General features: G+C 36.9%; 1 protein-coding gene across 1 annotated transcript in view; it reads left to right on the forward strand.

Annotated features, from left to right (window-relative positions):
* PDE1A (phosphodiesterase 1A) overlaps positions 1-17432 on the forward strand; it is a gene marked incomplete at its 3' end in the record, with an annotated part of 343986 nt that overhangs the window by 264467 nt on the left and 62087 nt on the right. Inside the window, exon 4 of the mRNA XM_080688950.1 lies at positions 11545-11727. Coding sequence (XP_080545076.1) covers positions 11545-11727 — 183 coding nt within the window. The remainder of the gene's footprint in view (positions 1-11544; positions 11728-17432) is intronic.

Genomic DNA, 17432 nt, shown 5'->3' on the forward strand with positions numbered 1-17432 from the left:
ATTCCCATGTAATTTATCAACACTCTCCCACACTGACAGTGAAATAATGGCATATGCAAATAGGCAGTGCCACCAAGTTCATTTCTTAGAAGATAATTAAATATTATTTTCTGGGCAGAAAGCTTCCACTAATCAGCTAGCTAGCTGTGAATGAATGAGAACATTCTCAAACAGTCATGCTCATCAGAATCACCAAGAGTGTGTTTTAAAACAGGGTGCTGAGTTCCACTTCAAGTATTTCTGATTCAACAGGTATTCATTAGAGCCCTTGAATTTCCATTCCTGACAGGGTCCCAGGTGATGCTGATTCTGCTGGTACAGGGGACCATGCATGGAGAACTACTCTACTAGAAGGTATCTCAATGTAACGAGAGAGAGAGAGAGAGAGAGAGAGAGAGAGAGAGAGAGAGAGAGAGAGAACAAAAACATTAGAGATATGATGGTTAGAAAATTAATATGCTACCACCAAAAGAGTGTAACAGAGGTATTGCCCCAAGTTGTATATGAAATGATCTTGTGCTAAAACACCTCCCCTAACCTTCAGGAATCTTAGCTTCCCCATGGAATAGGGTACTAAGTAGTGGTGCTGAATTGAAGACTAGCAGTCTTGACAGCAAGTTGTGGGCACAGGGGAGGCACTTTGATCTGTGATGTGACTACCTCTCCCAGGTCTTGAGAGATGTAAACTCTTAGGAATCATTTCTGAGCTGAAGCCTCATCTTTTTACTCCAACCTGTAGCTCTTAGTAGTCCTGGAAAAGATATATAGGTAGAGGGAGCATGGAATACTCCTCTTTTCTCTGATTAGAAAATACAATATATCTACTCCTTGGAAACTGGGTCAGATTGATCAATACTACGTAAGTGTCATTTTACTGTGGCAGTGCATAAATAACTTAAAATTTGCCATTTTAATAATTTTGAAGTGTAGTTAAGTAAATTTACAATGTTGTGCAACTATTACCCTCGTTCATGTCTGGAACCTTTCATATCATAAAAAGAAAATCTCTACCACTAAACAACTTTTCATATCTTCTTTTGCTCAACCCCTATTATACTAGGTAAAATTTTAATAATGTATATACTATATCTTTCTTAAATTTTAAATACATATTTTATTGGCTGGGCATGGAGGTGCATGCCTATAACCTCAGTGTTTGTGAGGCTGAGACAAGAAAATGGCAAGTTTGAAGATAGAATCTGCAACTTAACAAGATCCTCAGCAACTTCATGAGACCCTGTTTCAAAATAAATAAAATAAGGCTGGGGTGTATCTCTAAAGTAGAATTCCCCTGAGTTCAATCCAAAGTGCAAACAAAAAATAAACTTTTATTGGTACATTGTAGTTGAATGTCTTACTGAAGCTTAGAGTAATAGAAACATATATCTACACAGCACTTGGTATGTTTCCCTCTAGATTCTATTTCAATTCTCCTCTCCATAGCTCTTATTGAGATTGGTATTGATAATTCCATATATAAACACATAATTATTTGAACTGTTTATTTGGTCAAGTCTTCTTCTTCCCCTCTCCATCTTTCTCCCCACGTCCCCTTGCACTCTTCTACTAGTCTCTCTCCTCACTTACCTGAAGTCCCTTTTGCTTCCCAATTTCTCTCTACCTTTCATATATGAGAAGAAACAGTATGAGCCTTCACTTTCTGAGACTGGCTAATTTCATGTAGCATAATATTCTCTAGTTACATTTGTTTTCTTGCAAATAACATAATCTTGTATTTTATGGCTGAGTAAAATTTCATTGGGTGTATATGCCACACTTTTCATAATCGAGGGATGGAACCCAGGGGCATTCTACCTCAGAGCTACATTGTCAGCCCTATTTTTTATTTTGAAACAGAATCTCATTGAATTGCAAAGTAGCTGAGGCTGTCCGCAAACCACTATCCTGTCTCAGCCTCCAAAATGCTGGGTCCATTCATCTATTGCTAGATACCTTCTACTAGGTAAAATTTTAATGTAGGTAAAAATTATTTTTGGAGACTCCTCCAATTGCCTCTTATCCATTAAGAGAATCCTTACTTTATTCTTTGGCTCCCTAAAGTATGCTTTGACCATCTTTTTCCCATCATGTCTCTTATACTTGCAATGCCACATACTCTACTTTATGCTACATGTTAGAAAGGAAATACACTTAGACTACTTTATGCAAATGTGTAACTAGCTGGGAGTTTATTAAGAGCTTGCTGTGCGGCAGGTGCTGCTCTAAGTGTTTCCTATGCATCTATCCATTCCTTTTCATCCTACAACCACAACACCAGGAATCCATACTGCTGTTTTATATTGCATCTCATTTTTACTGACAGAGGAATTGAGACCTACACAGATTAATATTTTTTCCAAGATTACATAGCTAATAGGTATTGAAGCCAGGAATGTGACTCCAGAGGCATTTTTTCTAAACACAGAGGATGCTTATTAATCAAAGATTTGGTAATTAGTGGAATGTTCAGCTTCGTGCCTAATGGAATATTTGCAAATATAGTTTTGAGCCAAGACTTCCTGGTGGAAAGCCAAGAGTCATCAGCAAGGCCTCGGGCAATTTTCTGCCTCCCTTGTTTGCCTTTTTCCATCCCCAGCTGGCTCCAAAAATATTATCCTGATCTCAGTTCTTCAGGCAACTTGACTGCTTCTCAGAGCCTTCCCCCAACATTACTAGGTCTCTTTCTGCCTGTGCTGGGAGATAGAACCTCCTTCTGCCATGTTTTCTGCTTCCTTGGTTGGGTGCAGAGGAGGCTACAAGCTCTTCTTGGCATTAACGTAGAGAATGCCACCTCTGATTCCAACACTATCCTTGGTCAACCTCATTGTAACAAGGATTTGCCTCTTGGGATTCGAGATAATGTCAGCACAGTTGAGTTCTTCACCAAAATGTGCAGTCTCCACTTTCTCTCATATACAAGGGTCATCTCACAGTTTTAAAAAAAGACTAATATAAAACCAGAGTATGACTGGTTGGCACCTGGGTTTGACCAAATGTCAGACCTTCCTCATGGATCCTTTGTTTACCAGACTTCTTAGAAACTTTGGTGCAGAGATGGGCCTTTAGGATGAATAGTGAAGGCCTTTTGGGGATACTAATGAAAAACAGACCCTATAGGATTAAGGTAAAAATTATAATGAAGTTTTTTTGGTTTAAAGTTATAGTCTTCCTTTTCTTTCCACTTTTTCTCCTTTTTACCTATTATATTTTTCCTATCCTATCTCATTTCCCCACTTGGCTATCTTAATTTTGGTGAAGGGTGAGGATTGGTGGAGGGTGAAGTTCCATCTTCTAAAACTTCTTCAAGCCAGTAAGGCGTGTTGGCTCTACCTAGCCAGGGATCAAAAGTCCCATCCTAACTGATTCAAAGAAGAAAGAGAAATTAGCCTCAGCTATTGCGGTGGGTACTTTACAATCAAGTCACAGTTATCATCACTGAAGGACACAGTCTCAAGTATATGAAGATCTATAGATGGCTTTTCTCTTCAATGTGCTTGCATTTTTGGTGTGCTCACTGTGCCAAGCCTGTCATTGAAAACATTGATCAAAGCCATCAGGTTGACAGAAAAAGAAAGCAACTCTTTTTTTTTTTTTAAATCACAGAAAAGAGACTTCAGATGAAGGAGTAGAGACTCTGGTTGAATTATGGAGGGGGTTTAAGGGAGGGGGAAGTGGGAAGGAGACATGATGAAGACAACAGTTCAAATAATGCTGTGTACATATATGTAATTATCAGTATAAATCTCAATGACACATACAGGGGAAAGGGAGAGAGCAGGGTGCTATCCAGAGGAAAATCACCAAGTGTTGTGCACATGTATGCTCCTATCACTCTGTGCCTCATTATAATAATTACAATGCACTAATAAAAAGTATGTTAAAAAAAGTAGTTGTGAATCAGACATGGTGGCACACACCTGGAAGGCTGAGACGAAAGATCACAGGTTTAAGTCCAACCTCAGCAACTTAGAACCTTTTTTCAAAAAAAAAGCTAATAAAATATATTTGTGAGTCTGCCAGTTTAATCCCTTCATGAAACAAGATGAGATAAATAATAAATAAATAAGCATTCTTTGGTGGTATCCTAAAATAATTAATGCAAATGCATCTAGTACTCAGGAAGTATATTATTGACAATACATATGGCATTTCAAATGTATCCCTTTTTCCATCGTGATGTTAAGTTTATTGTACTTCAAAGTACCCCCAAACTTTACCATCCAGATATATATTTATCTATGAGAAAATGATTCAAATACATGCTTTGGAAACAAATCTCAGCTTTTTCCAACAAAAAATTAACTGATAGACAAAACTTGTTTTAGATTTTAAGAATAATTATTTGTAATTCTAAATTTCCAGGCAGAGATGGGATCGAGAATAAAAATTATGGTATCACTATTGGTTGAATGTGGAGGTAGTCTAGGAATTTTATAAGAAAAACATGCACTTGAGCCTCAACAGTTAAGGACTCAGCCTCCAAAATGAGACAAGACTGGAGCTCATAATTTGGTCTGGTCATGCAGTTTTGATGAATGAGCAAATCACTTAATGTAGCTGTGCTCCAACTTATTGATCAGTAAAATAGATGTAATGATACTAATAACTGATCTTTCACATGGTATTATAAGAATTAAATGAGTTAAAGCTTGACTTTTTGCCTTGTTCATAGTATAAGTGACAAAGTTAACCTGCATTGTTATCTATATCTAACCTCAGATAATTCAGAATCGTGAATGAAAGACTTATATTCCCTTTAGGTGTTTTCTGGGGAAGGGGTTTGGAGGAGAGAGTGCAGACAGCTCTGAACAAAAATATATGTTAATCAAAGAAATGACACTGATAGAGTCCCCTGCGTGGGAACCACTAATTCCAAAAGAATGCACAAATTGCAGACAGATTGACTTCAATTCTCTGCCTGTCCTGGAAGGGCTTCATGAGAAAGATATCAGCAATATAAGAATTCAGTGCTACCCTTAGCCCTGGGCCAGTGGATTTGCTCCCAGAACAGCATTTTCACTCTTCCAAGTTGCCCAGCAATGAATGCTTTTGTTGTGGCCTCCTCAGGGAGCTAACAGGCCTCTAAGACCAGGAACCCAGAGTCAGAGCCCCTTTACTCTTTCCATATACCAGGACCCTGGAATGTCTTGCCATGTTCAGGGTGCTTCTCTTCCATACTATGGGCCATTGGACCCCAGAATTCTCTATCTGAAGATCTCCAAGACAGTCTTCTAAAGTCCTAGTAAATTTTCTCCTTGCATCTGTCCTTCTGAAGAGGCCCAGGACAACATTAATGTCTGCATACTTCCATCCCAAAGAGTGGCCAAGAAGCAGCTCCTTTCAAGGCCAGGCAGGTTGATAAAAATTGTTCCCGGATCCTGTGGTGGCCACTTGCTTCTTTATGAAACCTATAAAATGAGGACCTGGGAAGTAGGTAGGTACAGTCAGGAGGAGAAGCCAGCTGGTCTATCCTGTCACACAAGGAGCTGAGAATTATATGTTCAAACCCAACTTGTTAGCCTCTTAAGAAACATATTAAAAGGTAGGACGGAATACATTATAGTCTGTTCACCTGATAAATAACTTTAAAATATTAATTATACAGTATTTGGAAGAAATGTGCTACTACCCTAGGCCCATAAAATGTTCAGAGCAAAACTGAATGAGTTAGTTGTTTGAAATGTGAAATGTGATCTTTATACGGACAGTGGCAGGAAAAGACAATTTCAAATTGAGAAGCCAGTTTCTCCTAATCCTATCCAGGACTTGAATTTTTATACATAGTAAGTGTAATTGAGGGCACTAATTGCTTGTAAATAACTGTGTTTGGTGCTTGGGTGTAATGATTTTCCAAGAGTCCACTGTGGACAGAAATATTTTTACGGACATGTAATTGTAAAAGTCAAAATCCCATGACCTCTCCTTCTGTAACCGCCTCCTTCCTACTTCCCTTTAGCTGCAAACTTTCTAGTTCAAAATACATGCCCTTTGGGAGATGTATCATCCGATTTTAAGAGAAATTTTGGAATATAAATAGCTCCCAAGGATCTGATCAGTGATCAGATGTGGGGTCAGATTTCACAGCTCACTGCTCCTGCATTAACATATAACCTGTATTTAGGAACCCCTTCCTTTATGCGTTATTGACTCCACTGGAACTAACAAAAGCCCTATCAACTAATAAAAGCATTTTTCAGAGGATAACAGTTATGACATCATATATTTACGTATTTTTTTCTGGATAGTCAATTTCAATAATTTCTAGGAAAACACACCAGTAATTTTGCTTTCATTTGTAAGTTCTTTAATCACAGAGTCTTCATTTCATAAGAGGCTAAATAATTATGCTCACTCTGCCTTTTAATTGTAGAGTGTAGAGCAATCAAGATATTTGACGTTTGGAAAGTAAAATCAGTTATAATTCATTTAAGATTAAATTTTATCAGCCTACTTATGTACATTTCAGAAATCAAATGGGGACAAAATATAGTCTTCTATGTTTTAGTGAAATAATCTTATGTAAGTATTCAGGTATTTCCACATGTCTTAGATAAATGCATAAAAAACTGTTGATGAGAACTCTGTTTATGAAAATGCCAGAATTGCTATTGCATTTTATATTATAGTTCTTGTTCTTGCTCTGTCCAGTCTGAGCTAATAAAACTTGAAGGCCTGTGTGGTGCCGAGAAGGAAGAAGACACAGATCGCAGGGCAAGTGCTAGGGAAATGGAGATCACAAAGAAAAAAGAATAAGGAGAGATACGGGCCATTATTAAATAGGTTTATTTGTAAAATTTGCTTAAATTGAAATGTATTCCATCTGTCTTCCAATATTTTTTTCCAAACTGGAATAATTATCTTAAGGAATTTGCTACATCTTATTAATATGTCAATTAGAAAATGTTTTCTCTCATGTATGGAAGGCAGAGGGGAAAAAAAGAAAAAATGATCTCCTGTGGAAAAAAAAACAGCAGAGTAGATGATGGGGGTACAGGGGGAGGCAGAAGGGAAGGCAAATTGGCATTACTGGGGAATAAAATTGATTAAATAATATTGTGTGCATGTACCAGAGTAGTCTTTTAGAAGTATATATACTATCACAAAAGAAGAGATACAAATGGCCAATAGATTCATGAAAGAAGTGTTCAACATCATAAGCAATCAGGGAGATGCAAATCAAAACTACACTGAGATTTCATCTAACCCCAATCAGGATGGCAATCACAAAGAAGTCAAACAGTAAATACTAGTGAGGATGTGGGGAAATAGGCAGGCACTCTTCTACACTGTTGGTGGGAGTGTAAACTAATTCAGCTGCTATGAAGATCAGTATAGAGATTTCTTAGAAAACTTGGATCCACCGTATGATCCGGCAATACCACTACTGGGTATTTTTCCGAAGGGGTTGAAACCAGAGAACTACAATAATATATGCATAGCCATGTCCAAAGCAGGGCAATTCATGGAACCAACCTAGGTGTCCATCAACAAATGAATGGATTACAAAATTATGGGAAATACACACAATGGAATTTTACTCACAATAAAAAAGAACAAAATTATATCATTTTCAAGATTGAAGGACCTGGAGAACATTATGTTTAGTGAGAATTAGCCAAGGGCAGAAACAACCTAGGTGTCCATCAACAAATGAATGGATTACAAAATTATGGGAAATATATACAATGGAATTCTACTCAATAAAAAGAACAAAATTATATCATTTGCAAGAAGATTGAAAGACCTGGAGAACATTATGTTTAGTGAGAATTAGCCAAGCCTGTAAATGCTGCAATTGTGTTTTTTTTTTTATGGCTGAGTAAAATTCCATTGTGTACATATCCCACAGTTTTGTAATATGTATGTATACATACATATTTTGCCTGGTTCCACAGTTTGGCTATGGTGAATTGTGCAACTATGAACATAGATACACATGCATTAGTTTGGTAGTTTGGTTTCCTTTCTTTTGGGTAGATACCCAGAAGTGGTATTGCTGGATCAAAAGGTAGATTTGTTCACATTCTTCTGAGGATTCTCCATACTGTTTTCCAAAGTGGTTGTATGAATTTGCAATCCCACCAACAAAGTTTTAGAGTCCCCTCTTTTCCACATTCTCGCCAGCATTTGTTACTGTTCGTGTTTCGAATGATTGCCATTCTAGTTGGAGTTAGGTGAAATCTCAGGGTAGTTTTGATTTGCATCTCTCTGATTGCCAATGATGTTGAGCATTTTTTTGCATTTATTGGTCATTTGAATTTCTTCTTTCATGAAGTGTCTATTCACTTGCCCATTTTTTGATTGGATGATTTTTTTTTAGTGTTGAGTTTCTTGAGTTCTCTATATATTCCACATATTAGTCCTCTATCGAATGTGTAGGTGGCAAAAATCTTCCATTCTGTTGGATCTTGATTGAGGTTCTTGACAGTTTCCTTTGCTGAACAGAAGCTCTTCAGTTTCATGCAATCCCGTGCATTGATTCGCCTTTTGGGTCTTTGTGCCTTTAGGGTCTTGTTGAGAAAGTGTTTATCTGTGCCTATGTGTTGCAGTGTTGGACTAAATGCCCTCTGGAACTAAAATACCCGAAACGAAAGTTCAGTTGGGTTTAGAGTTAAGCATAAGATTCTGCTACACTTTTCACTGGTCTGGGATTCTTATATGGTCAACAACAGATCCCACTCTCACCTTCTCTGAGTCTTCTCCAATTTACCAGAACTTCACTTATTGTGCTCTGGATCTCTGAGGGGTATGGTTATCTCTGCTGCCACCGCTGCTTCCCTGAGTTGTATCGCAAGGTCTCAGACCAAGGGAATTTGTCGCAGCTGCCCCAGACTCTGAGGTCACTGGGCTGGGGCTTTCCTTCAGGGAACTGCGATTAGGGTGTAGCAATTTCTGCCACCCCTATTCCTGCATTACCTTGAACCACAAGAACTCAGACCCAGAGAGTTTATCAAAGCTGGTTGAGTCCCTGCGGATACAATGCTGGGATTTCTCCTGTAGGGGCCGCCATTTCACTTATGATTGCATTGGTGCTTCGCTAGCTAGCACTTTTGCTGGAGCCTTTGTGGGTATGGGTAACTCACTGGCTTGCTGGCAATATGGTGTCTCTGCCACGCCCTCGGCAGTAAGGCTGGCTTATCTCCCTTCTGGTTTGAGCTCCATTCTGAATCATCCATCTCATATAATTTATGAGTTTAGGACATACAACCTTGAAGTCACCAGGACAAAATTTGTTGCAAAGTAGCCGGCAACCATAATCACATGCTATCATTCTACTTAGATTAGTGGAGGAAACAGACAGCAGTGGAATGCTTGGGGTAGGGTGACATCACAGAATTACACCACAATGGCTCCTAGGCCACCAACCTGCTTTGTAGTTTTATGTGAGTACCACAAGAGATAATAGAAATGGCATAATCTGTAAAGTAACCAAATGTTCTAGTCATTTAGTGTAGTGTCTTGCTGAAATGGGCCAAGAAGTATAGATTAAAATGGGAAAAAAATGGCAAAAAGGCTATTTTGCTTTAAATTTCAGTGTTGTTGTTGTTGTAAGGGTAAAACAAAAGCTTCTAAAAGAAGGGACCAAAAGAAAACTAAAATTTATATAGAGTGAGTATTCATCAGTTTTAATACCCAATTATAGGTCTCTTTTATCTTCATAAGTATACATACAGTTTTGTAAGTCTATCACTTAAGTTGTATTTATTTTTCATAAGGCATTTCATAAGTGTATTCATACTTATTTAATACCAAGAATAAATATTAGTAAATGGCCATCTTCTACATGTGTTGTCTTCTGAGCTTGTCTTTGGCCTCTATGAGGGGTGTTGAGTGGGTTTTGTCCATTTTTCCCTTTATTTTGTGCTTGCCTTCTTGAGATGGTATGCAATTTGAGGCTTTCACACATGCTTCCATCTCTAGCTACTGTCCCTTATAACCCTCAAGCCTCATCCTGTTGCAAAGAGTTTCACCAAAGTGAACCAGAACCTGAAGGTCAAAGGAAAAGTGTGCCAGAAAAAGCTGTGAATTATTACTTTGGTGCACTGACAAGAAAATAAGCATGTTAAATGACACAGGCAGAGTTGGCCTGTGTCTTTCCTGGGGGCAAAGTCTGACTGCTTTATGAAGCTGTTTTTGTGTTTTATGGGGAGTTTTGCACACATTCTTGTCAGTTCAGACCTTTAGAAAACTCTTGGCTGAAAGCTGACAGGCCTTAAAATACAGACAATTCCTTGGTCTTTCTTCAGTATCAGCTCTCATTACCCATCAGGCCAGTCATCTGTATCTAAGCAGACTTGGTACAGGAAGGAGGGTGGTTTCAGTTCTTGCTCACTGCTTCCTGCATTCAGCTGATTTCCTTGCCTAGCTCCAAACCCATCAGAGCCCACCCTTCAGTCAGTGCTGGCTCTTAACTGGGGGTGTTTCTTCCGCTGCGATTGGCATAGTCTCCTGAAATGATCTTTAATAATACAGTTGAGGTGGGAATTTGGGAAGGGCTAAATGAGTGATGTGTGCATGTATGCCTCTACCATCTTGTACCCATTAAGATGTATGACTACGATGCACTAATAAAAAATAAAAATAAAAAGTAAAAATACTTTGGCCCTCTGTGTCAATGACTTCCACATCAGTGGATTCAACCAACCACACATTGAGATAATCAGACAAAAAAAGGTGTGCACTAAACATGTAGGCTTTTTTCTCTTGTCATTATTCCCTCAATAATACAGTAGAACAACTACTCAAATGGCATACATTGTATTAGGTATTATAACTAATATACAGATGACTTAATGTATATGTGAGGCCACGAGTAGGTTATATGCAAATACTTTGTCATTTTATATAAGAAACTTAGTATAAGCAGATTTGGCTATCTTGGGGGAGAAGGGGTGGTGAAATAGGTTCCTGTGGGTAACAAGGGACAAAAAATTTATGATGCTGATAGCTGAAAGAATATTTCAAAATACTTGTTATTATTTTCTTAAAAATTAGAGGTAATTATCAAATGGAATGGTACCAATGAATGACTTTTGGAACCATCAAAGCCTTATTCAAATAGCATGCACTATCCATACTATATATGCATAAGATTATTAAATAAAATAAAATAAGATTAATAAATAAAAGACAGCTATTATAGTTTAACCCCTCTTTTCTTTCCACTTGGTTGTCTCCTTTAGTAGCTGACATCTGTTAATGACTTCTTTTCCCTATGTTTTCTTAGTTTATTTGTAATTGGAATGGACTATTAATGACATTAACAACCAATACTTCTTAACTAGTACTGTACTTCAGTGTTCTGGAAGCTGGAAATGCTCAAGTCTCTTAGTTCTTGCTATCAGAAGGTGATCAATTTGAGAAATTAAGAGCTTTCTGAAAGTTAACCCAATATATCTCTTTTAAATAGTTCATGTTAAGGAATAATCAGAGTGGCATGCTAGTTTTTAAATCTCATTGCGATGCTTATTTTCTCATCGCTAGTTTTGCTTCCCTTTGCTTTTTTTTTTTTTCCTCATGTTTAACCAGTATGAATTTTTGTAGGAGACTGCTGGATACTGAAGATGAGCTCAGTGACATTCAGTCGGACTCAGTTCCATCGGAAGTCAGGGACTGGCTGGCTTCTACCTTTACCCGGAAAATGGGGATGACAAAGAAGAAGCCTGAGGAAAAACCGAGATTTCGAAGCATCGTACATGCTGTTCAAGCTGGAATTTTTGTGGAAAGGTAAGCACAATTGTTGCTGTCTCAAGACCATAATACCTGAGAGCAATTGTGTTCACTACATCAAAGTTATAAGAGGCTTATATTTTACTGGAGAAAAGTGCAATAATAAATATAACTAGAATGACCAGATTTAGGATTTTATGATAAACTTACCTATAATAAAAATATTTTGTCCTAGATATATTATTTTATTTACATTAAATAGACATGAAGTTGGAAAGAAGGTTTTTGAATGAGAATTCTGAAATGAACTTTGTGCATAACTATTTTAAATAACTCTACATAACTATTTAAAACAACTCTAATATATTCACATATTACATAATTGATTTTACCTGAATAAAATATAATACCTCATGAAATAAATTCTACATTGGCTAATGATTTACTTGTCAAAATCAAGCAGGCCTTTTTTTTCCTTAAAGGGAAAAGACCATCCTCTTTCTATCCTTCCATCATCAGTGAAAATTTCTTATTTCTATTTTTTTTTTTTTTTTGGTGGTACTGGGGTTCCTGGAAGCCCTTCTATCTCCGGGCTACACTCCCAGACCTATTTTTACATTTTTATTTGGAAACAGGGTCTCCTAAGCCAGCGCGCGCGGCTAGCTTCGAACCTGCGAGATCCTCCTGTCTCTGCCTCCCAAGCGCGGGGATTACAAGCGTGCGCCACCACGCCCGGCCTTATTTCTATTTTTGAGGAGCTTTTTAAAACACTTTTGACTGAAATGAGGGGTACCAAGTGGACCCTACACCACAGAGTCAACTTACTGGAATTTCCAATGAGAAACACATGTTCATCCAACCCAATTTTGCATTTTTAAGGGGTTTTTTTTTGTTTGTTTGTTTTTTGTTTTTGGTAGTACTGGGGATGGAACCCAGGGGCCTTCTACCGCCAGGCTACACTCCCAGACCTATTTTATATTTTATTTGGAAACAGGGTCTCTTAAGCCATCTGAGGCTGGCTTCAAACCTACGCAATTCTCCTGTCTCAGCCTCCCAAGCGCGGGGATTACAAGCATGCGCCACCACGCCTGGCACATTTTTTTAAGGTTTAAGAGCATAATTTATTTTTCTTTCTAAGAAACAAGATGTTTCAGAATGAAAACTACAAAAAGTCCCCAAATAAACATGAGTGACACAGTTGAAAAGTACTTATCAGAAGTCCCTTAGACTGAAGATAATTAAATTACATATAAAAAGAAAATTTCAGCATTTTAGTAACTAGTAAAACTGAGGAAAATATAATTTTTGTTCAATGTACTTTAAGGAAAAACACAACATTTTTCTTTTGGTATCTCTAGGCATTACCACCAATAAACAAAACAAACTTTAATTTTAAAAGTGTAAACTAGAGTGCATTGCAAGAATGTTCTGAAATTTAAAGGTGTATCACCATAGAACAGGAAGGTGCTAATATCTCAGATCATGGCAATGTCATCCAGAAAACATCTACTGAACGATTATTTAAATTATTTTGCAAATTTCTTAACCATATCTAATTTGCTTGGATAAAAGAAACCTAAAAATAGTTTGATTGGTTAAGTGATATGACACCAACCTGCTTTCTTTATAAACTTTAATTCTGCCAGACTGGACCAAAAGTCTGAGGCAAGGAGGCGGGGCTGAGGAGGAAGAATGTTCCCTATTCCTAATGTTTAAAACAACCTGGCAATAAGTAATAGTAATTTCCCATAGCATCAAATTAAAAAGAACTCAGCAGTATTCAGAAAGTCAGTGAAAGAATTACAGATAGAAGAATGTGTTTGACCTGTGGAAGGACTATATATTTTGTTATTTATTGATTTTATTTATTTATGGTACTAGGCATTGAACCCTGGACATTCTACCTCTTAGCTACACCCCAGTCCTATTATTATTATTATTATTATTATTATTATTATTAGTAGTAGTAGTAGTAGTAATAGTAGTGTGTTAGGAGTTTTCCACCTCTGAACAATATACCCAGTCCCATTTCTTTTTTTTTTTTAATTTTAAAATAGGGTCTCACTAAATTTGAAATGGTCTAACTTTCTGCAAAGGACCAAACCTTTGATCCTCTTGTCTTGGCCTCCCTAATACTGGGATTACAATGGTGCTCCACCATGACCATTTTATTACTGTTATTTTGAAACAGAATTTCACTAAGTTGCTAAGAATCTCACTAAGTTACTGAGGCATCTTCTTTGCTTAAGAAAATACTGAAGAATTTGGTTAAATGAAAAGAAATGCAAACTGTGGATGAAAACCAACTAAATTTGCATTTTCATTCAAGATAAGGTTAAGAAGAGTTCAGTAAAATAGAGTTATATACTAAATTTCCCTTTGTGTTGTTTTATTAAATAAAACAAATTTTGTTTAATAGTCTATACATCATAACGTATGAGGTAACTCAATTAGTAAGCAGCCTTGAAAATATGGTTAAAACATTTATAAATAAAATCTTGTTTATTGCTGTTGAATCCCCATTAGTGACATGTTTGTCTTCAAATTTACAAAAATAATTATCTTCAATCCTGAAAATTAGAAGTCTTCAAGAAGCCCTGTTGCTTTATTCCATAAAGTCGTTCCCATAAGGTTGCTAAGATTCAAGACCTCAGCAAGTCTGGGTAATTACCAAACCGATGCATCCTGAATCTTCTTCCTCATCTGCACTCCTGCAACTCCAGTCTAAGCTTCCATTATCTGCCATCAGAAACACTACAGTAGCTTGCTAGGTGGGCTTTCCCTCTCCTTTACCTGGTCTCTCCAAACAAGTCAATTTTTTTTTTTTTTTTTTTTTTTTTTTTTTTTTTTGGTGGTGGTACTGGGGTTCCTGGAAGCCCTTCTACCTCCAGCCTACACTCCCAGACCTATTTTTACATTTTTATTTGAAAACAGGGTCTCCTAAGCCAGTGCCCGCAGCTGGCTTCAAACCTGCACGATCCTCCTGTCTCTGCCTCCCAAGCGCGGGGATTACAAGCGTGCGCCACCACGCCCAGCCAATTTTTTAAAGTTATAAAATATAAATTAGATCCTTCACTCTTAAGGTTAAACCCACCTGATGGTTTTCTATTTCACTTGGCAATCCTGCCTTGCTTCCTCTAATTCTTCCCTCAGTCTCCTTTGAACATCTGTACCAGATGACTTCAACCCCAAGAACATTCCTCAACTTCCAGTTGTTCTCTCTGCCAGAAATCATGCTCCCCTCCATGACATATTTGCCTGGTCCTTGCTGTCTTTCCAGAGCCTTCCATGATCACTCTGGATACTGTTCCTCACCATCACTCCTCCAGCCAAATAATTCACCTCATGTCATTTATTACTGTTTAAGATTAAAAGTTTAAGATTCTTATTTTGCAAATGAATGGCATTAAATAGTATTCACAGAGCTAGGTCAGAGCTAGTCAGCGACTAACCTGAGATTCAGAGCACGTGTTCCCTTTGCTGCATCATGAAATCAATTGATTTAATGTTATTTAATGATTGGCTTCTATATTGAACTTTTCCTCACTCATCACTCTTTCATTCATTTCATGTATTTGGTTATGTTTTAGAAATAACGATGAAGAGCCGGGGTGGGAGTGGGGGGACACACTTGTAATTCCAGCATTCCAGAGGCAGAGGCCGAAACCAGAGGATCTTGGTTCGCAGACAGCCTCAGCTACTTAGCAGAGGCCCTTCGCAACTCAGTAAGACTATGTTTAAAAAAAAAAAAAAAGAATAAAATAAATAGCCTGGGGGTATAGCTTGGAGGTAGACTGCCCCTGCGTTCCATCCCCAGTACCGCAAAAAAAAAAGAAAGAAAAAAAAAAAAGAGAGAAAAAAGAAAAAGAAATTATGACCAGAAAAATAGGTAGAAAAGACTATGTTTTAAAAAAAAAATGACAAAACAAAACACAATTAAGTATCCTTATTGACAGTAATGTTTTTCTAGTTCTATAGTAATATGATTAGTACTTTCCTTGCGCCGCAGGATTAGAATAATTAAAGCCATCTCCGTGGAGTAATAAATATAAGCATTCCTATTTATAAACTGCCCTGAAATATTTCAATAGCAAAAATAGACAAGAAAAATTTTTATTATGTCTGATCACCCACATCCAAAATGATTTATAATAATTTAAAATAAACCAAACTGAAACCAGGCTTGCGGACACACATTTGTAATCCCACTACATGGGAAGCTGAGACCGGAGGAGCTCAGGTTCGAGATCAGCCTTCACAATTTAGCAAGGCCCTCTAAATTTAGTGAGACTCTGTTTCAAAATAAAAAATAAAATAGGGCTATGGGTATAGCTCAGAGACCCAATGTCCTTGGATTCAATCTCCAGTTCCTAAATAAATAAATAAACAAATAAATCATGTTTGATGCATGAAAACAAAATAACAAGGTTGGTCTCTGGAATAAAATAGGTAGATACTGTTTCTAGAAAGCCTAGGCTAGAGAGATAATTAAAGTATTTTAATAATGAGCTTCTAAGAAATCCAGATTTAAAAATATGATGAATTATGTGGCTTCTATTATCTTTTAATGATGATTTTTATATAGAAACTATAATATGTCTTATGGATTTTTTAATATAAAATCTATCAATTTAAAAAATTTAAAAAGAATCTTCCACAGTGATTTTGTAAGACATGTAAAGTATCACCCATAGGACTGTTTCTTGTATTGATTACACATATTATTATATTTAATTAAATTACAGTATTGTACAGGCATGGGGGAGAGGGTTACAGCACTCTTGGAATATAGCTAGAATAGAGTCTAGGAATACAGCTTATTTTCGACTAGCTTGATAGAAAAATTTAAGGGACATGATTGATAATCAGTTGAATTATTTCTTCCCAGGACTTTGTGGAGGAGACAAGTGTTTTTAATGGTTCCAAATGGAAGCTGATTGCTATTTTGACATATTAGAATGTCATTTTTATTCTATGTTTACAAGAACCATGGAAGGTTTCTTATATTTGGTTTATGTCATTTTTATTTTTTGGTCTAGTAATTGACCCAGGGCCTTGTGCTGGGCAAGTTCTCTACCACTGCGTTACACACACAGCCCTGCTTTATGTCATTTTGGTTGCTCATCAGAAAAAGAAAAATTCAAATTAGTGATAAAGGAAAATATTTTTGTTTTTTATTTTATAATAAAAATGGAGGGAACTTTGTTTTCTTTCTGAATAATCTGTTTTCATTTTTGTTTTTTTCTGGTGGTGGAGCTGGGGATTAAAACCAGTGACATTCTACCTCTGAGTTATACCTCCAGTCCTATTTTATTTATTTTTTTTATTTTGAAATAGCATTTTGCTAGGTTGCTGCAAGTCTTCCTATATTACTGAGGCTGTTCTTAAACCTGAAATCATTCTTTCTCAGCCTCCCAATTACTGAGATTACAGGCACGCACCAACATGCCTGGTTGTGAATAATATTTTTTAAATAATACTGGATGACAGTTGAACAAACTTAAGTCATTTTGTTTTCAACATTGTCTCCCCCTAATATCCTTAACAAGACAAAAAGCGATGTAAATTCTGATGCTACCATATAGTCCCCCTTTTAGTTTCCATTTTATAAAAAATGAAAATAAAAATATTATAGAGGAAATACTTTTATGACATTCTACTTCCAGTCTAACAATTCTGGCATATAAATGGACATACAAAAAGAATGTTCTGCTGTTGTAGATGTGGTGGCACGTTAGGAAGTGTTACATGTGCAAAGTAGT

Source organism: Muscardinus avellanarius, assembly GCF_963383645.1.
Source record: "Muscardinus avellanarius genome assembly, chromosome: 2".
In the NCBI taxonomy this organism is placed as follows: Eukaryota; Metazoa; Chordata; class Mammalia; order Rodentia; family Gliridae; genus Muscardinus; species Muscardinus avellanarius.